This window comes from Camelus ferus, chromosome 1 (assembly GCF_009834535.1).
Source record: "Camelus ferus isolate YT-003-E chromosome 1, BCGSAC_Cfer_1.0, whole genome shotgun sequence".
NCBI lineage: Eukaryota > Metazoa > Chordata > Mammalia > Artiodactyla > Camelidae > Camelus > Camelus ferus.
The window spans coordinates 68,443,812-68,463,457 of NC_045696.1; the positions used below are offsets into that span (position 1 = coordinate 68,443,812).

Genomic DNA, 19,646 nt, shown 5'->3' on the forward strand with positions numbered 1-19,646 from the left:
AAATCTTACAGAGGTCAAAGGAAAAAGGGATTGTCTTCATCCTAGGGAGATGCAGAAAAGCCTTAATAATTAGGGGAGTGTGCATATGAACTGCGTTTTGGGGTAAGACTTGAACTTGTGGAGCTAAAGCAGGGAAATGCATCTCAAGCAAGGGAAAGCGCATGAGCAACACTTTGGAAAGCAGGGAAAGGACATTTGCAGAAAGCTTACTTGTCGCTTAGCAGAAGCCAGGACTCATGTGGGTTCTCAACCTGGCCTTCCAGAAGGAAGAGCTGCCCCCTTCCTCGAAGGGAGATGCTCCTTCTCAAGGTCCTTGAGTTGTGTCCGTTTCCTGGGTTGATGACTAACGGTGTGCCTCTGGTTCTCCTTCAGTGCGAAAAGTGCAACCTGCATTTCCGTCACAAAAGCCAGCTGCGTCTTCACTTGCGCCAGAAGCATGGGGCCATCACCAACACCAAGGTGCAGTACCGCGTGTCCGCCACTGACCTGCCCCCAGAGCTCCCCAAAGCCTGCTGAAGCACGGAGTGTTGATGCTTTCGAGCCCCTTCTCAGAATCTACCCAAAGGATACTGTAACACTTTACAATGTTCATCCCATGATATAGTGCCTCTTTCATCCACTAGTGCAAATCATAGCTGGGGGTGGGGGTGGGGGGAGGGGGCCGGGGGGCCAGGGAGCCCAGGCAGCTCCCCTTCCCCCGCTGCCGTAAAACATTAAGAAAATAATATTGCTTCTTCTCCTATGTGTAAGGCGCACCATGTCAGCAAAAAGCAAAATCATTTTATATATCAAAGCGGGGGAGTATGCAAAAGTCATGACTTAACTTAGTCTGCAAAATGAGGAATGTATATGTTTTGTGGGATCACATGTTTCTTTTGTATGTAAATGTGCATTCTTTTAAAAGAAGAGACTTCGGTATGTTATCAAAGAGAGGGCTTTAATTTTTTTAACCAAAGGTGAAGGAATATATGGCAGAGTGTAAATATATAAATATATATATATATAAAATAAATATATATAAACCTAAAAAAGATATATTAAAAATATAAAACTGCGTTAAAGGCTCGATTTTGTATCTGCAGGCAGACACGGATCTGAGAATCTTTATTGAGAAAGAGCACTTAAGAGAATATTTTAAGTATTGCATCTGTATAAGTAAGAAAATATTTTGTCTAAAATGCCTCAGTGTATTTGTATTTTTTTGCAAGTGAAGGTTTACAATTTACAAAGTGTGTATTAAAAAAAAAAGAACAAAAAAAGCTGCGGAAGGAAAAATGTGTAGTTTTGTTCTAGTTTTCGGTTTGTATATACCTGTACAACGTGTCCTACGGTGCCTTTTTCCATGGAAGTTTTCAACTGGGGACGAACGCGCCATCCCTTTTTGAAGTGTAGGCAGACACAGGGACTTGGAGTTGTCACTAACTGAGCTCTCTTTGGGAATGTTTGTCTCATCACATTCTGCGTCATGCTTGTGTTATAACTACTCCGGAGACAGGGTTTGGCTGTGTCTAAACTGCATTACCGCGTTGTAAAATATAGCTGTACAAATACAAGAATAAAATGTTGAAAAGTCAAGTCAGCTTGTTCCAGGGGTCTTTCCTTGTGCCGGAATCGGGACTTGAAAGGGTCTGTTTCCCCAGCTTTTCCCCTGATGGGAGGTGCTCGTGGAGTGCAGCAGCTGATGGCTCGGGGGTCTCTTGGCTGGGGTTTGCTCCTGGTAGCTGGGCAGGGACCCACCTTTGGCTCCTGGCACCAGGATGGACCACAAACTCCGGATTCTGGTCAGGAGGGGCTCGGGCAAGGGCTTTTGGATGGACCTCTCACCTCTGTTTCTGGCTAGTTCCCTCCTCTTTCTGTGTTTTCACTCAGAGCTCTAGGCTGAGCTTTAAATGAAAGACCTCAGTTTTAGCCCTTCTGACACCAGTATATGAGTCCTCACCTCCTTTAGGCCTTGGAGAATTTGCCCATTCTGTGAAGCAGGAAGGCTCATCTTGTCTCCTGGTTTCATAAATAATTTCTCTCTGCCGGGATCCAGTGTGAAGGTGTCTGCTCTGGTTCATGCATCTCTCAGCCTTGGTGATTCAGAGACTGCTCTCTGCTGGGTGATGGACAGACGTCTACAGACTCAGAAGCTTTCTGAATTGCTACTAGCCAAGCCAGCCTCCATCCTAGCAGAAGAGTTCTTTGTCCCCAGAACTCAGTGGTGCAATCAGCCATCTTCTCCTGTGTGACTTAGGGCAGCATTTCCCTTCTGGGTCCCCCTCCCACCCTGTCCCTGAGGGGTTGGATTAACTAGACCATTTATGATTCCATGAATCAGACTTAAGTTCACTCTATGGCTTTGGCACCCAGTTTTATTTTACCTAGAAAAACCTGAGGGACCAAGTTTGATTGACAGGGACTAAGAGAAGAGAGTACAAGCTTGGTCCTGGCCCTTGGCCCAGGGGAGAAAGTCCCCACCCACCTCTTCCCGTTCCTGGGTGGCAGAGGGGCGGGGACATGAAGCAGAACCTTTTCCCGGGCCCTCGGGCCACTGGCTGGACAGTGGTGTCACTTGGCAGTGCCCCCGCAGCAGGCTTGGAGCACGTGCGGGGAAGCCAGCAGTAGCTGACCACCCAGCCCCAGAGACAGCCTCACAAAGTGACACCACCCTCTGCCAGCCACACGGCGTTCTGGCTCAGGTTTCCTCTGAAAATTACTTTAAAGAACCTCCCAGCTCCAAGCCTCAGCTCACCTTGCTCTTTGAAAAGGGAGAAAATGATCCCTGGGCTCCCATAGAAACTTGGCCGAAGAGCTTACAAAACAGGCAGCTTAAGGAATGACGATTCACAGGACCAAGGGAGGCCTGTGCAGGCCGCTTTGCTTCCCAAGGGCCTCGGACTGTGCTTACATGTCATCACTGTCTAACAGAGGGACGAGGGGGGCTGAGACAGACAGTGAGGGTGGCATTCGAGTTCAAATGAAAGGGAAGATCAAAGAGTAACTGCAGCCAATGGCGATCAATGATAAGTAAGGCAAACGTCTCTAAACAGATAAGCTAAGGCAAAGGGAATGTAGAATTTTTATTGTAAAAGCGTGACACGAACGCTACTTTTAGAAAACGCATAACTTAAAAAACAGGGTGTGTGATGTTCTTCTCTATGTTGTGAGATTTTTAGGGGAAAGATTTTTAAGGACCAGAGTAGTGGCTGGAGGATGGACCCAGAGAGGTGGGTTGATTAGAACTAACTCAGGAGCTGGAAGGGATGGAGGGTGGTAAGGATCACCTAGTTCATGTCTGTCCTCGACCCATGAAAGGACTGAGGCAGGAGACGGGAAGGAACTTGGCTACTGTCACTCAGTGCTCTGGGACAGAGAGTGGAGGGCTGTTTCCTGCCCCTGACCCCACCCTGAGGGAAGGAAGAACAGACACAAATGTTCCCATTTTAGAAATGAGAAAACTGAGGAGGGACTTGTCCAAGGTCACACAGCTCAGAAGTGGTCAACTAATCTGAGTTCACACAACTGGTTGTTGCTAGAACTTCAATCATTTCCTTTTTGGGGGGAAAAATGAGCTATTCCCTTTGGAATCTGGGTTCCCATTCCTCTCTCTGCATCACTCATAGTAATAGTTTTATTAAACGGCGGTGATGACATCTTATGATTTTCAAAGCACCTTCCAGCACAATGTTCTACGCAGCCTGCCATGGGTTGGGGGATTCTGGTCTCCGATCTCTAGACCATTCCATCCCACTGACAACCGCTTCAGTCACGTCTCTGCCTCCCCTCGGACATCACCCACCACACGTGGTCTGGTCTGTGTGAGTCCCTGTTTCCTGGAACCAGAGGGCACAATTTACCCAGGCGCCCAGTTTTGAGGTGTCTACCAACAGGAAGACTCTTAAATACTCTTAGATTGGGTTCAGTGTTCTCAGTAGTGGAGGCTGAGGCATGCTGCGATCCATCTGAGGTCAAACACAAAGAGTAGTTTACCCAGTGTACTGTAACCGCTTGGAAAGACAGTGCTCCTCCTAGCTGCCAAGGCAGGGACAGGAGCCCAGCCCTGGGTGAGTGTATGCAACATAGGGCCACACACCTTCACTGAAGGAGGAAAGAGCGTCAGCATCACTAAGGAGGTGGCCTTCTAAAAAGGCAGACACTGACGCAGGAGGGCTGTGGAGTCTGGGAAGGGCACCCAGAGGGGCTCAGAGCCCCTGAAGGACTGTGTTACTTCTAAGTCCTTGGGGTCTTTCCTTCTTATTAAACGAGTCTGACTCATTTAACCTCAAGTGACTGGCTGCTCGGCACATCTGAGAGATGAGCTTCCTGGTCTCTCCCTCTCATGTGCACTTGAAACAAGCGTGCTTAGAGTCTGAGTCACAGACTATCATGACTGAAGGGGCCTTAGTGATTCTGATCTTAGTCTGCAGGTGAAGAAACCAGGCCCCAAGGGGAAAGGACACAAGCCTAAGGTCGTATCGAGAATTTTTATCAAAGAGGTCTCCTGACTCCCAGGTGGTTTGTAACATGGTCCCAGCCTTCGGGGAGTGTGCAGTCACGTTGGGAAGATAAAACATGGACATATATAGAAGTAAAATCACAAAGAGACACAGAGACAGACCCTTGTGGCTAATGAATGATGCTCTGGATAGTTCAGGGGCTTTGAGGAAAAGGATGCTCAGAATGGCAAACAGCTGCTTCAGGGCAGCACAGGGTGGCTGGCCAGCTGGGTGGGTGGCTGGGTGGAAGTACTCTCAGGACTTTTAAGCATCTGCCTCCTTTCTGTGGGACTGTAGTGCCTCCCTCTGTCTGGAAAGAGCTGTCCTCCTTGATGTCCCCAATAGGAGCCATCTCTGGAGGTGGTTTAGTTTGCAAGGGCTGCCTTAGCAGCGCACTGCAAGCTGAGTGGCTCAGACAACAGAAATGAGTTGTCTCCCAGTCCTGGAGGCTAGGACTCTGAGATCCAGGTGCTGGCAGGGTGGGTTCCTTCTGGGAGCTGGGAGGAAGGATCTGCTCTTAGGGTTGTCCTCTAGCTGCCGGCAGTCGGCTGGCCCTCCTTGGCATGCCTTTGCTTTTGGAAGCATCCCCTTGACCTCCATCTTCGTCCTCACCTGGTGTTCTCCCTCTGTGTGTGTCTCTGCGTCCAAATTTCCCCTTTTGTCTATAGATAGCAATCATATGGGAGCAGGGTCCATCCACCCTAATGATCTCATCTTAACTAATTACATCTGCCATAACCCTATTTCCAAGTCAGGTCACATTCTGAGGTGCTGGGGTTAGGAGTTCAATGGAAGAATTTGGAGGAGGAACACAGTTCAGCCCGTGACAGGACTGTTTGTAGGGGGAGTGGTGAGATGCTCTTGGCAGTGGCCACCCTCACCTCATCCTTGCATGTGCTCCTGCGGTTTGAGGTGAAGGAAGTGAGATTTGGAGGGCCTCCTCAACTCCAGCCACCAGGCGTGTCATCATGGCCTCAGTCACGTTCCAGCCACCCACTGAGGGGGATTTGCTTGACCCCTCCCAGATGAAGAAGCGAGGTCACACTGCCACGCAGAGCCTCAGCTCTTTCCAAACCCTTTAACTAGCTGTGTCTTTCTTATCAATGGTGGGTCTCCCCTCAGAAGAGCACTGGGGGCAAATTATCTATGCTCGACAAGCAACCCCGCTTTCATCATGTGGAATGGAGAAAAGTCTAGATCCACGTACTTCTCTGTGGAATAAGAATCACCAAGCACCATTACAGGTTTGATAAAAGCCCCTGAACAAGAACAGGGGGCCATTATAGTTACTGGTGTTTTGAAAAGTCATGGAGTTTTGCGCTCACCCTGGTGATGGTCTGACCCTGCAGCTCTCTGCCACAGGAGCATTTAGAAGTACTTCTGCCTGCTCCCCCGGTGACACTCGTGCAGCCAGAGGTGAGAATCTCTTACTCTAATCCAGCCCCTTCATCATACATAAAAGGAAGCCAAGTGACATTAAGCAAAGGTTCTAGAAGGATTAGCACACAGTTCTCCAAATACCTAAGCCAGTTTTCTGCACTCTAAGTGATTGTTTTCTTCATATGTCATCCTATATGGAATCACTTCTTTGGTATGACCCTATGGGAGCAAAACTTGGGCCAATGGGAAGAATTATAAAAAGGCAAAGCTGAGCTGGATAGAATGAAAGATTTCCGTTGATGTCTAAGGAAGGAATGGGCTTTGGGTCGGCTGCTGGGCTCATCCCTCAGGTGATTAAGCAGAAGATGCACAGTGAGTTGGAATCAGTGTTGACTTGGGGCGACAGTTAGGCTAAATGACTCTAAGGTCCCTCTCAAGCTTGAGATGTTCTAAGACCCCATCCCATTTAGAAACTGGTTTCGACCTGTGGGGAGAGGTCAGGAGTACGGGTCTGCTATGAATATCAAGAGAGAAGGGCATGATCACGCAAGTCTGGGGCCATTTTGTGTAGAGCTGGGCAGCTCCCATAGCCCTAAACTGAGCTGATTCGAGGGGCGGCTGGTGTCCATCTCTTTTTTCCCAGCCCACCTGGCTTGGGGTTTCACACACATCATTTTCTGAGGGTGGGACTATCCCTCATCTCCCACTGTTCCTACCTGGAGCTCCCTATCCTTCAGCCACATGGAGAAATTCATTTCCCAAACACAGCAGCGTCTTTGACTACACCACGCCCCCTGCTTAGCATGTCTTTTTCCTCCTACTCTCCCCCAACCCTGGAAACTCTTTAAAAACCATCCATCCATGAGTTTCCTCCTCCTGGAAAACTGTGAGCATCTGTACAGGTTTGTTGAATGGTGGAGTGAGAGAGTGAGTGTGTCATTAAGGGTTCCAGTCGTTTTTCGAGCTCTCCTGACGCCTGGATTTTAAGACAGTTATTCCAGTGCAGTCTAGCAAATAGCCACCAGGTGGCAGGGTAGGCCAAGCCGTGAAGGCCACAGGTACCTCTTCTTGAAAAGTAGGAAGGTGTAGATGGAGTCAGTGCCATTTTTTCCAGTTGGCCTCCTATGCCTTTTTGCCTGTTCCCTTCCTGCAATCCTCTTCTTCATCTCAGCGAAGCCATCCAACAGAATCGGTTACAGGATGTGATTTGAGGTCCTCTGGCCACCAAACCTCTCCTTCAGAGACCTACCTGGGTGTGTCGATTTCCACTGAGAAAGTCATTCGAGTCTCGGGTTGCAGTTCTCCTTGGAAATGAGGGAGTCATGTGCCAATTCTCAGGCGAAAGAAACCAATCCCTGGCAGAACCCTGGAGTGAGGCAGAGGCTTATGGGAGGATTAGTAAGTATAACTAACTTTAGCGATCACCGGGGGCTGTCATTTCCAAGTGCTCACTTAATCCTCACCATGACCTTGCCAGTCAGGGAGGAAAGAACCCCATCGGGCAGATGAAGAATCTGAGGTTCAGAAAGGAGAACACATGAGGAGGGAGTGGCAGGCTGGGAATGAACCTCTGCTTCTGACTGGCGATCAGGGGCTCAGCTCCCTCCAGCAGCACCTTCGTGTGTGGGCGGGTGGATTAAAAGTTAAGCTCACATCATCACACTACCTTCACACGCCCTAGTGCACGGCTCTTCCAACTGCACAACGCAGGCTGAGGACAGAGTTCAGGGTCTCAGAACTGCAATTCTCTTCAGATTTAAATCACAAATTCTGAATGGAGACAGAGAGGAAGCCACCAGGCATGCTGTGGGGCTCGCCCCCCATGTCAGAGTGTTGCCCTGAACTCAGGTGCCCGGTACCAGATGGCTACCTCATTCCTCCCCTTCGATGCTGAGGGCCTGGTGGAGGCCCTAAGCTTTGCTCCCCTGTTTATATTCAGTGACCCTGGGAAGCTGTGGGTGGAGGACATCATCTAACCCCTACTGACCCGGGCTCGGCCAGTGAGATCCAGGACAAACAGCTCTGGCTTTGGCTCAGGGTCACTGGCCTTGGTCAGGAAGAGTCTTCTCCGTGGTCCTCAGTTTCTGGCTATAAATGAAAAGATTGCCCAGGATGGTGTCCCAGGCATGGAGAAACCATGACTCTGGCTTTTCCAGGCTATGTAGCTGGGAGACAGAGATGGATGATTCCTCCCGCTGGAGGTGTCCTGAGAATAGAAATCAGGCATTTGGACCACAGAGTTCTGAGTGCTGGAGGCCAGCCCTTTCTCATCTGGTGCTGCCAGTGTTCCCTGTACCCAGCAGACCAACATTCACACATCTGGGCTTTGAGGCTTCCCTAACATTCGTCTAATATTTTCACGATTCAAGAAGGGCTTACAAAAACTCTCACTTATTTACAGTTCACACAAAGCTCAAAGTTCTTATGTATTTAGCAGTTTCATATCTTTACTGAGGCACCATCTTTCTTTTCAAAACTAGCACTTGTTGCTGTGTATTTCATTTTGAAATTAATATAGGTTAAATGCAGAAAAATCTGAAAACAGCTATGACAAAAATAATAATACGGAATAATATTTATTGAATATCCAAATTGTTTTAGGATCTTTTAAAAAAAACTTTTTACTTTTAAATTATAGATTCACAGGAAGTCACAAAAATAGTACAGAGAATAGTCTTGTGTCCCTTTCTCCCAGAATCCCCCAGTGAGAACGTATTATGTAACAACAGCACAACATCAAAGCCAGGAAGGTGTCGCAGTTGGTATAACCCAGAGATCTCATTCAGATTTCACCTGTACTCATTTGTGTGTTCGTGTATGTGTGTGTGTGTGTGTGTGTGTGTGTATCTCTATACAGTTTTATCTCCTGTGTGGATTTATGGTCACCACCACAATCAACATACACAACTGTGTCATCACCACAAAGCTCCTTCAGGCTAACCCTCCATAGTTATACCCACTTGTCCCCTTCATCTCTAACCCCTGGCAACCCCTAATCTGTCTTCCATCTGTATGGTTTTGTCATTTTGTGGGTGTTCCATAAATAAAATATAATAAAAGCTTTATAATATAATGGAATAATAATTATAAATAACATTTATTGAGCATTCACTGTGGGCCAGGAATTGTCTTCAGCTCTGTACAAGTATGAGCTCATTGATCCTCTCAGTAACTCATTGCAATGGTCCCTGTTACTATCCCTGCTTTACAGACGTGGAGACAGATAATCATCCAATTTTACTCAGCAAGTAACTGGCCGAACTGGGATTAAAATCCAGATCTGGTGTTAAGAGTTTCAGGTTTTAATTCTAATGTTATATTAGCTTTCTGAATATATTTAAGACAAATTTTTAAAAACTAAATAGAGAAGAGTTGAATAAAGGAAGAACAACAGTAGCCTCAGAAAATGTCAAAGGTTTGGTACCAAACTGACCACATTCTTGCAAAACAGTGCAATTAAGTTCAAAATCGATAGTGAAAAGGAAACTGGGAAAATTCCATTTGTCTGTAAAGGAGAAAAAACAACCACCCTTAAAACAATTCACAGGTCAAAGAAGAAGAGAGCAGGAGTTTATTTTAGCAAGAGAGCCAAAGGTTCACAGATAGGATGTCATTGCAGTGGAAGTGTGGTTATTTCAAAGCCCAGAACAAAGGCAACACTCTGCTGCCTCAGACTGAATCCAGGAGGCGGGGCTGTGTTTTGGTCATCCCGCTAGCCTCAGAGCCTCACCTGACACTCTGCACTAGCAGGGAGTCACTGACTGTTTACTAATGGACTAAGAAACAGACCCTGCTCTGGACAATGCTGAGATTCCCTTGAGTCTTAAGTACAGACAAAGCCAGAAGAAGGTGTGGGCCACCAGAAACAAAAGCACACCAAAACAAGGACAGAGATGCTCGAAGTTACAAGGATGGACATCTGTTATTAGGGCTGGTGACAGCACTTCGCTTTCCATGGTGCCTCTAGCCACCAAATTCTCAGCAGTGAATAGGGCTGGGGAGGGGAGTACTTTTGACCTTTGGAAACAGAAAATCGATGCTCAGGAATGAAAGTGATTGATTCGGGGTTATTACAAGTTTGAGATAAGAAGCAAGGTCTCCTGGCTCTCCATAGAGAGCTTTATGCCAAGGGTAGACCGTTCACATTGCCAGAGACAATTTGCCTGAACTTCCAGGAATTCTTAGGTTGAAAACTCAGAAATATTTACAAAGGCTTTCTGACTTTGCTAGAATCATGGAGAGAATCATCAGTTACCAAATTATGGCCTCATATCACAAATTAATCACTTTTGCAGTCTTTAATAAAGCTTCCTCCTTGTGTCATTTTTCACACAGAGGCAGTGTTGTAATGATGTCACTGTGTGTGCAGTAGCTTGCGCAAGCCCCAAGGAGATGTTGCAGCCGAGATGCTGATGCTGGCGTCAGATGGGGCACTGAGTGAGCATAACACAGGCTCAAGAACAAGGCTCTGTGTCTCACAGACATTATGTACCAAACTGGAGACAATGCTTTACATCATGAGACATCATAGGTACTATAAAACACTATGATCCATTTTAAATTAAATACGTTCTATAAATTCTAAATTTTTACCAATAAGAACTTGATTAAAAAAATGAAGGGCTGGGGAAGGTGGGGAGAAGAGAATGTGGAACTTTTGTTCATTCATTTATTTCTGTATTGCTTGACCTTTTACAAGTTTATTCTTTTAAAACTGGGCATAGGGAAAGGCTTAGTGGGTAAAAGTACATAGTGAGCCAGGCTGTTTGGGTCCAGATCCCGGAACTGTCACTTATTAATTATGTGCCTAAATTACTTAGCCTTTTGTTGTCTCAATTTAATCATATGTAAAATGGGGATAATAATTATAGTATCGACCTCATATAGTTCTTGTGTGTGTAAATGAATTAACACATGTAAAGCCCTTAGAAAAGCTCATCGTGCAAATTAAGCACTTTGTCACTGTTAACTTTTATTATAATTAAGGTTTACTAGGACTTTCCTCCCAACTAGGCTTTAAAATGAAGAAATAGCCTGTTGTTTCCTTTCCCAGTTCCTGATGTCTCAAAGACTCGGTTGCAGCTTCTCCTGTATCTTGCATCATATAAAGTCTCTTGGAAGAATGACCTGGACTCCCATGTGGAAACTGCAGCTACCCATGAGTTTGGTGTTGTACTCTGACAAGTTTCCATCAGTAGGTCCCCTTGGACATTGAAACCATTCTGCACTGAACCTCAGCGTCTCTTCACCTTTGTGGACTTTGCTTAATTGCCTTGCAGGGACCAAGACAGATTAAGTAACCATAATGACTTTTGCACCTGCTTTGTCTACTTCATCCTTACAGAATTTACTCTCTAGTATAAGTTATTTTCAAATTCCCTCTTTCCCATGCTTACTGGCATCAATCCACATTAAGATTTCCCTGTCCTCCTATATCATCTTTTAAAAACAAGATAGGAGATGTTAGGCAATTTGATGGCTATATCCTGTGGGTATCTGTGTTCGTCTGACAAATGCTCATGTACCAAAGCAAACTTATAAGGGTTTCTTATTCACATGGACCTTCATTGTGGAAAATAGCCCATAGAAGCTTTATTAACAATACAAGCTAAATAAAAACATTTAATATTCAGATTCTGAGTATTAATTGCTTTCCTATATAAACTATTTATTTCTCCATTTTCTCATGACGCTAAGTCCAGTAGGTCTCACTTGGCAGAGCAAAACCTTCTACAGAGTTGTTCTGGATGATAGAGTGAAGGTTCTTCCCATCCCCCCTGCAGAGGGGTCTGGATTTGCAAGAGGCTAGACAGATTAGACTCCCAGAGCTAGAGTATCCTGGGAGCAGCACTGCGGAGCACCGGCCAATTCCTGGGGAAAGGGAGAGAAAGCAATGCCCTTAACTGGCCTGTTATTGACCTACAAATCTGATCACCTAGCTTAAACCAATTCTGTGATTCCACATCCCCTAGAAGACAAAATCTTAATGCTTTGCACGACATTGAAAAATCTTTCATAATCCAGGTCCCTCATATCTCTCAGGCCTCAACCCTTACCACTCTCCCCTGTGATCCAGATGTACTAAATGATGGAATTTCAAGAATGATTCTAAATTATTTCATCCTCGAAGTCTTTGCCAATGATTTCCCTTGCCAATTTTGTTTGTGAGATACAAGTGCATAGTATTTAATTCGATAAAGGAATACAAGTTCATTTACTTATAAAAGTATTATCTAGATGAGAAAAATCGCAGCCACGTATAATGAAACTGCCAGTGTGTGATGTGGCCACAGCTACAGCACATTTACACACTAGTGAGCTCCCACACTGCAGCTGCTGGAGCCACCCACTGTCATTTGCAGAAAAGTGAGGTGACAATTGTGTTCACTGATTGCTTCACAAGCATTTCTTAATGAGAGAAAACAAGGCGGTTGTACAGAACGATGACTTATATTGGTCTCTGCTTAGAGGGTTCCCACATAAATTAAGCCTGATTCTAGGCTTAAGGGGATTGCATCATTTGAGTAAAAACAGACCCTGACAATTCTCACCCTCTATCTTCTTGTTTTTCCTTCATTGTCATTTGTTCTGGGAACAATGACACAATATTTTCCAGAGAATCACTCCTGGCATGTGGCTTTAGGCTGGGCCATAAACACCTTGATTCATTCAATTTCTGGGAACTCCTGGGTCCCCCCATCTCACCTGGCTGGTAACTGACTTCTGAGAGGGCCCCGTGAGGTGTGAGCAGCCCAGTCCTGAGGCCAGGCATTTTCTTGGCCAAGGAATTTCCCACTTCTGGGCCTGAGTTGTCTTAATTCAGTGTCAAGAGATTTCAGTTAAGAGATGGTGAGTTCAAGGAAGAAATCAAATTTGAAAAATAAAAGGCCCTTCTATAGCTCTCAGTGAGGGGCTCTGAGACACAGTCTTGTCCTTTCCGAGGTCTTCAGCACACAGCTGGCGGAGAACACTTCCCCACTCCCCACTGCAGGAGGGGTTGTGGTGGTGGTGTCCCTGACCCCATCCCATGCGATCACCACTTGGAGGCAACGGCCGAGTCTGGAACTCAACACTGAAAGCTCTCCTTCTGGTTCCCAGCAACTCTTTTCAATTCTGCATTCTCTTCGCGCTGTGATCTGATTTCCAGGTGAAAGAACCATAAGATGATTACAGCTTAGATGTTAGCTAGTACACCTCCCCTGTGGGGGCGAGAAGACGGAGTTCCTCTATGGGGAATGATTGGATTCTAAGATCACGCAGACCTTGGGGCAAAGCTGCAGTTGGCTGTCGAATAGCCTGGTCTTTTCCCTGCTGGTTGAGGCTGCCTCTCTCCGGTGACTGTACCTCCATTTGGATTATGCAAATTTGGAGCCAAGTTCCCTTCTAGTGTCTAAAATATTTAAATTGGGCATCAGGGAGCTGTGGTGCCCTGTCGCCAGGCCTCTTAGCAGCAGCGCAGGTGGCAGGAGACTGCAGCTCAGGACCGTGTTCCCCCCGCAGCTGCCTGGGACCAGGAACCAAATATGAGCTTTAACAATTGCATGACTTTATGGATCTGAAAGGTTATCACTGTGTTTCTCACATCACCTGAAGTTACTTTATTGCACCACCTGGTCTGTGATCTCAAAGGGACCACGTGGTATTTCTCTCTCAATCCTTATGTGTCAGGAGCTCAGTGGTACTGCAGCAAATGAACACAAGTGCTTGGTTTCAGAAGACCTGCATCTGAATCTTGGATGAGTCACTTAGAGTTTAGTGTGTAAACCTCAGCTTCCTGATCTGGATGAAAGGGGAAAGAATCCCTGACTTGCCAACACACAAGTCACGCAGCTAGTGCTTGGCACATGATAAATGGTGGTCCAGCTCATCATGGGGTGTGGGAGCCCCGCATTTCCTTGCCCCTGCTTCTCCTTGGCCCCCTAGGGTATCACAGTTACCATCGCACGTGACGTGGAGAATGCTTGGAAGAGCAGGGGTGAAACAGGACCATGAAATCGTCCCTGCCTCCTGGAGACCCCCGCGGGCCTGGTGAGTGTGGTCTGGGACTGCGTCTCCCACCTCACTCACTGCTCTTAGTGTCACCGCCCAGCCTTACCTCCCTAGCCTAGCTCGGGGCCCTGGCACACTCCTTTGGGACTTCCCTCTTCCCCAGCCCCAGCCCCAGCTGCCATGGTAACAGGTTCCAGGGTGACGAAGGAGGTTGCTGGGTCCTGTTTCCTTCTGGTCCTGTCAGTGTGGATTTTCAGACCTCAGACACTGTGCTGCTCTGCCCCTACCCGACCATCCTGTGTCCTCCCTTGGGTCGAGTCCAAACTTCCAGCCTTGCCAGCAGGACCATGTGTACCAGCCTGACCACTTGCGAGTGGAAAAAAGTCTTCTATGAGAAGATGGAGGTGGCAAAGCCAGCTGACAGCTGGGAACTCATCATAGACCCCAACCTCAAGCCCAATGAGCTGGCCCCCGGCTGGAAGCAGTACCTGGAGCAGCACGCCTCGGGCAGGTGAGAGGTGGGGTGGGGGGGTGGGGGCTACTGGGCAGCCCTGCAGCACAGCCCCCGGGACAGCTTCCAAGGGCAGGCAGAGATACCTGGAGCCCGACGCTGGGGTCAGCTCAGGTTAGGAGGCAGAGAAGGAACTGCCAGGTGGGTGGAACAGGCCTGGGTCCTAATCCCGGCTGTACTACTGACTCCTGGATGATCCTGGCAAGTCATGTTCTGTCTTTGGGTCTTGGCTTGCCACAGTAAACAAAGAGTTGTAATTCTTCAATGCCCCTGCAATCTCTGACATTTTCAACGTTTTTATCTTTTTGTAACTTCTTAAAGATTGGTAGGGACTGAGGCCATGAGATCTACTAGGGAAAGTCTTAGCTCTGCTCCAAGGTCTGTTCAGTGGACTCAGTACAATTAGATTTGAGTACAAAAAAACTTTATTGTCCACCTGCTACGTTCTGGAAACTGGCTTCCCAGCTAACCACCACTGTGAATTTGGGCGAGTCCTTTTCCTTCTGTGGTCTAAGTTTTGCAAAGTCAGGGAGTTGGCCTTAGGTGATCCCTCAAGTCCCTTTTACCTATGGGTCTGTGACAAAAAGACTTAGCTTTGGCCAGGAGTTCCAAAGGTCCTTAGGGCCCAGCATCTCATACATTATAGCAGCCACATGTCTGTCATACAGCAGAGTCCTTGAGGTCAAGAGGACATGGCCATCTGAAGCCACATGCCTCTCCCTTTTTTAGACCAGTGGTTTGGGATTGAGGCCACAGAATGCCCTGCCCAAGCTGCCTCAAGCTCATGTCCAGGGTCTGTGCAGGCCTCTTCCCTGGCTCTGTTAATTCAAGAACAGACAGTAACTCTAGGCCCCTAGGGAGGAAAACAGGTGGCTGTGTCCTGGGGGTGTGGACACACAGACTGGGCTGTTCACACCTGCTTGCATGTGAAGCACCTCGCGGTGCTGGGGGCGGGTCCTGAAGGAGGCAGGCTGTGGGTGGGGAGTTTACATTGTACTCTTGTCCCAAGATCTGCAAATATTAGATTGAAGCTGCCTTTGGGACAAAAGACAGAGAGACAGAGGTTGGTTGATTCATTTCAATTCAAATCCATTCGAGAGACATCTCTTGGGCATCTGTTCTGTGCTGGGTCCCTGCTCTGTCTCTGACTAGCTGTGTGTGTGCAGAGAGCTCTCTTTCTCTCTGTGATTCTGTCTCATCTCAGTAGAATGAAAGGCTGACTAGATGATCCTAAGATCCCCTCCCACTAGATCTGGTGGTTTAGGATTTAAGATCTGAGGTCTGGCTTGAGGGAGGGGAAACAACTCTGGACTGGCTTGATTAAAAGATGGAGAAGGACGAGACTGCCGATGTGAAGCTCTGTGCTGGCTGGTGGGAGAGGTGCAGGGGCCCAGGGATTGGGGGGGCTGAGTTCCACAGGCTTGTGACTCCTCTTGCCTTAGGGCTCAGATGGTCCTATTCTTGGCAGGTGACCCGTGGCTCCCAGTTGGCCTCAGGCAGGACTGGGGAAGCACCACCCTTGTGCATATTCTATGCAGAGGCTTACCTCATCTGTAAGCCATGGGATGCATGGTGCCCTGCAGCTCTGGCCCACCATCAGGGGGACACCATCTTCTGGCTCAGGACCAATCAGGCTGCTCTGGCTGAGCAACCCTGCCTTGGGCTGTGCTGAGTACTGTTCTGCGCTTTTGTTGCCCAGGGTTCATCTCCACCCCACAGGCTGGGCTGCGTGATGTTTGGCATACAGTAGGCGCTGGGTGGTATCTATTGGATTTAATTGAAATCCTCATCCGAGATCCTTCAGGGCCATGACAGGTGTCCCAGGGAGGGTCAGCAGTGAAGGCAGACTCAACCCAGTGGACCCTGGACTGCCTTAAAACCTTGGTAACAGGCACCTGGAAGAAGTTTATCTCAAGGATGGAAGGAGCTGCCCTGGAGGTAATGAGTTCTCTGTCATTAACAGAGGATGGAGGCTGAGATAAGTCCCAGGCCACTTCCCTCCGTGTTTCCTGAGGCTGGGTCTCTAGGGGGCCCAGGTGAGACAAAGCAGCCTGTGAGTATGTAAGTGCACGTGTACATATGTGTGTGGAGGGGCTGCAGACCCGGATCCACCTTTCTAGTTTCTGCTGCGGGGCTGGAGTGGGGTCTAGGGATGATTTGTCAAGGGGCAGGGGAGTGTTCTTTGTGAAGGTGCAGGGACCAAACTCTGCAGTCCTCCTCCTGATGGCCCATCGCCCATCCACTTGTCCATCCGGTGGATTCTCGGGGGTTATTCTCCGGGTTATTCTCAGTGGTCTATGTGCTTGGGACAGCTAGAGGCATCTCTTCGCCCCAGAACAGACAGGATGCAAGAGTGAGACTTGTGGTCATCCCCTGTATCAGAGTCATGGGAGGTCTGAGAGGAAGGATCCTTATTGGACACGATTACCCTGCATTTCACTGAAGAGAAATAAGGCCCAGATTGGGGGAGTGACCCCCATGCAGCGTCCAGACCCTTGTCCTGAGTGCATCAGGTTTGGGGAGGGCCGCAGCCACGAGAAAGCGCGCAGGAGGCAAACTGGAGAGCACTGCTGGAAGCCAGATTGCTCCAGCATCTGGCTCTTGAGGATGCTGCTCCAGGCCCAGGGGAGCTCCCTAGGAGGAGGCAGAGATGCCGGCTTTGGCACCAGTGAACCCAGGAGGCGGTAAACATCCCGCCTCAACTTCCAGGCACAGGCACACAGGGCCCTTCCTTTCTAGGCTCCTCCAGGCAGGCTGTCACTGGGAGGGAGGCCCACCGTCTACATCCCTGCCTTCCTTCCCTGCAGGTTCCACTGCACCTGGTGCTGGCACACCTGGCAGTCGGCCAACGTGGTCATCCTCTTCCACATGCACCTGGACCGCGCCCAGCGGGCGGGCTCGGTGCGCATGCGCGTCTTCAAGCAGCTGTGCTACGAGTGCGGCACGGCGCGGCTGGACGAGTCGAGCATGCTGGAGGAGAACATCGAGAGCCTGGTGGACAACCTCATCACCAGCCTGCGCGAGCAGTGCTACGATGAGGACGGCGGCCAGTACCGCATCCTCGTGGCCACCCGCCCGGACAGCGGGCCGCACCGCAGCGAGTTCTGTGAGGCCTGCCAGGAGGGCATCGTGCACTGGAAGCCCAGCGAGAAGCTGCTGGAGGAGGAGGCGACCTTCTCGGGTGCCTCCAAGTCAAGGGCCCAGGAGGCCTTGGGCTACAACTTCTTCTCCCTTCGCTGGTGCCTCTTCTGGGCCTCCCTCTGCCTGCTCATTGTCTATCTGCAGTTCTCTTTCCGAAGCTCTGCCTTCCTTTAGTGGAGTTGTTTGCGGGTGGGAGGAGGGTGCGTGGGCGTGAAAGTGTGGCAGATGCGGTTCTGGTCCCGATTCTGCTACAGATTCAATACACGATGCTGGACAACCCAGTTACCTCTCTGGACCTCAGTTTATTACTCTGCAGAAGGAGAGGGTTGCTCTAGGAGATATTTAACGATCCTCCCATTAAAATGTACAGTGACTGAGGGGATGAGAGAAGGGTCTAAAGAAGACATAAATCTCTCCAGGTGTCAGTACTTAACTCACAGGAGTATCTTCTCCCTCCACCTCCTCCAACTCCACCACCACCTCCACCTCCATGTCTACCCCTCCTTTTGCTTCATTTCCCTATCCCGTATCCCATTAGGACCCCGTTAGGTCCTGTCTGTCCCTGCCTCATTCTCATGCTCTGATCTTCCTGCGGTGGTTCCACTTCAGTAGGGCGGTGGCCCCACCCAGCTCATCTTCATTCAATATTCAGTGTGTCATCATCAGGTCCTACCCTGGAGAGCCTGCTGCCACCATTCTGAAAGGCTCCGTTTTTAACTCTGGTGCTCAAGTCCACTTGCCTGGAGTTATTCAGAGCTGCACTGTCCAATATGTTAGCTGTTAGCCATCCATATGCGGCTATTTAAATTTATATTAATTAAAATAAAATTTAAAATTCAGTTGCTCAGTCGCACCAGCCACATATCAAGTACTTAGTGGCTGCTGGTTACCATGTTGTACTGTGTGGATATGGAACATATTGGCAGAAATTTCTATTGAACAGCACTGGTTTAGAACCTGAAATTCCCACTTAAATGTATGAGGGTTCATAAAATAAGAAGTGGGTACAGGCTTAAAGGTTCAGCATGAAGCCTTCTGGGGGCAGGGATGGGGCTGGGGTTCAGTAGGGGTACACAAATAAATATGTAACTGCTGTGCTCTGATCGTCAGTTAACTGGAATCTGTGGGTCCCAGTGTTGCCTAAACATTTTTCCTGGGAAGGAGGACCTGTAGAAATCACAAGATGATGGCGCTCTGCGTGTGTGTGTGTGTGTGTTGGTTTAGGGCTTGGAGAATATATTCCTGTGCTCTGCAGAAATGTGTAAACGGTGGCATCACTCCTTACTCGTGATGTAGTGTCACGTGTGATGTCATCCTGGAAGAAAACACCTTGTAGCAAATTCTGTAGCTGTCCTGGATCCTGGGGATGGTGAGGGAAGGGGCAGATAAGGCAGATCTGTGGAAGTGGACCATCTAGGTGACAGTGGGGCTGTGTGTCTCCATCACGGGGAGGCAATGACCAAGGGGAAGCGTAAACAGTAGAGACAGTACCTGGATCCCTGCAGCTTTCCTTTTGCCCGGCCCACGAGGCTGCCCCACTAGGGGAATGCACTTGCTGTGCCCATTCCCTCAGGCATAACTGTGACTGGCCCCCACTCCATGGTCAAACCGTCTCTATCTCACTTGGCTGCCACCTTCTGCAACCCCTCCTTGAAGAGATCATAGCAGCACTTGCTCCTTGGTCTTCCATTTCCGTTTCCTCTCTGCTGCAACATTCTGTCTCTCAGCATCCCTTACATGCTGGTGTTCCCCTGGACTCTCTCACTCTGCTGCTTTTCCCTCAGTTATACACCCCAACTCATGACTTAGGTTTCCACTGCATATGAACTCCTGGTCCTTATGGCTCCAAGCGTTTCCACTGAACTTCAGACCAATTGACCTGTCCCCTGGGAGCTTTCTCAGCATCACCAAAACTGATCTCATCATTTTGCCACCCAAACTTGCTCCTCCTCCTTCCGAAATCTGGGAGTTATCTCCTGACCTCTCTCACCGCCCTGCCTCACCCCGCCCGAATCCGTCACCATATCCTGTTGATCACTCTTCCCAAGTCCCTCTAGGATTGGACTCCTTTCTTTCCCACTTCCTGCTGCCTGAACTCATCATTTGTGTCTCTTGCCTCTGCAGCCTCCTTAGTAATCGTCAAGCCT

The 19,646-nt window shown here is 48.6% G+C and overlaps 2 protein-coding genes and 1 long non-coding RNA gene across 5 annotated transcripts in view; 2 read left to right on the top strand and 1 right to left on the bottom strand.

Moving 5' to 3' along the window:
- Positions 1 to 1,575, top strand: part of BCL6 (BCL6 transcription repressor) — a 23,809-nt gene extending 22,234 nt beyond the window's left edge. For all 3 annotated transcript variants that reach the window (XM_006188853.3, XM_014562694.2, XM_014562693.2), the window contains exon 10: positions 373 to 1,575. In XM_006188853.3, the coding sequence (XP_006188915.1) occupies positions 373 to 516 (144 nt within the window). In that variant the 3' untranslated portion in view covers positions 517 to 1,575. The remainder of the gene's footprint in view (positions 1 to 372) is intronic.
- The window catches only part of LOC116664371, a 20,308-nt gene extending 2,425 nt beyond the window's left edge, over positions 1 to 17,883 (bottom strand). The window contains exons 1-2 of the long non-coding RNA XR_004320883.1: positions 17,874 to 17,883; positions 17,786 to 17,795 (exon numbers count right to left, since the gene is read on the bottom strand). This is a non-coding gene — a long non-coding RNA (uncharacterized LOC116664371). The remainder of the gene's footprint in view (positions 1 to 17,785; positions 17,796 to 17,873) is intronic.
- On the top strand, positions 14,195 to 17,673 carry RTP2 (receptor transporter protein 2). Its single transcript, XM_032482453.1, has 2 exons — positions 14,195 to 14,358; positions 17,166 to 17,673. Exons 1-2 carry the CDS (start codon positions 14,195 to 14,197, stop codon positions 17,671 to 17,673), a joined length of 672 nt encoding a protein of 223 aa, XP_032338344.1.
- Positions 17,884 to 19,646: the final 1,763 nt, after the last annotated feature.

Bases quoted from the DNA above. Each gene is read 5' to 3' on its own strand.
- RTP2 (XM_032482453.1), top strand. From the start codon at position 14,195: ATGTGTACCAGCCTGACCACTTGCGAGTGGAAAAAAGTCTTCTATGAG. The intron at 14,359-17,165 runs GTGAGAGGTGGG...CCTTCCCTGCAG, and splicing joins GAGCAGCACGCCTCGGGCAG to GTTCCACTGCACCTGGTGCT.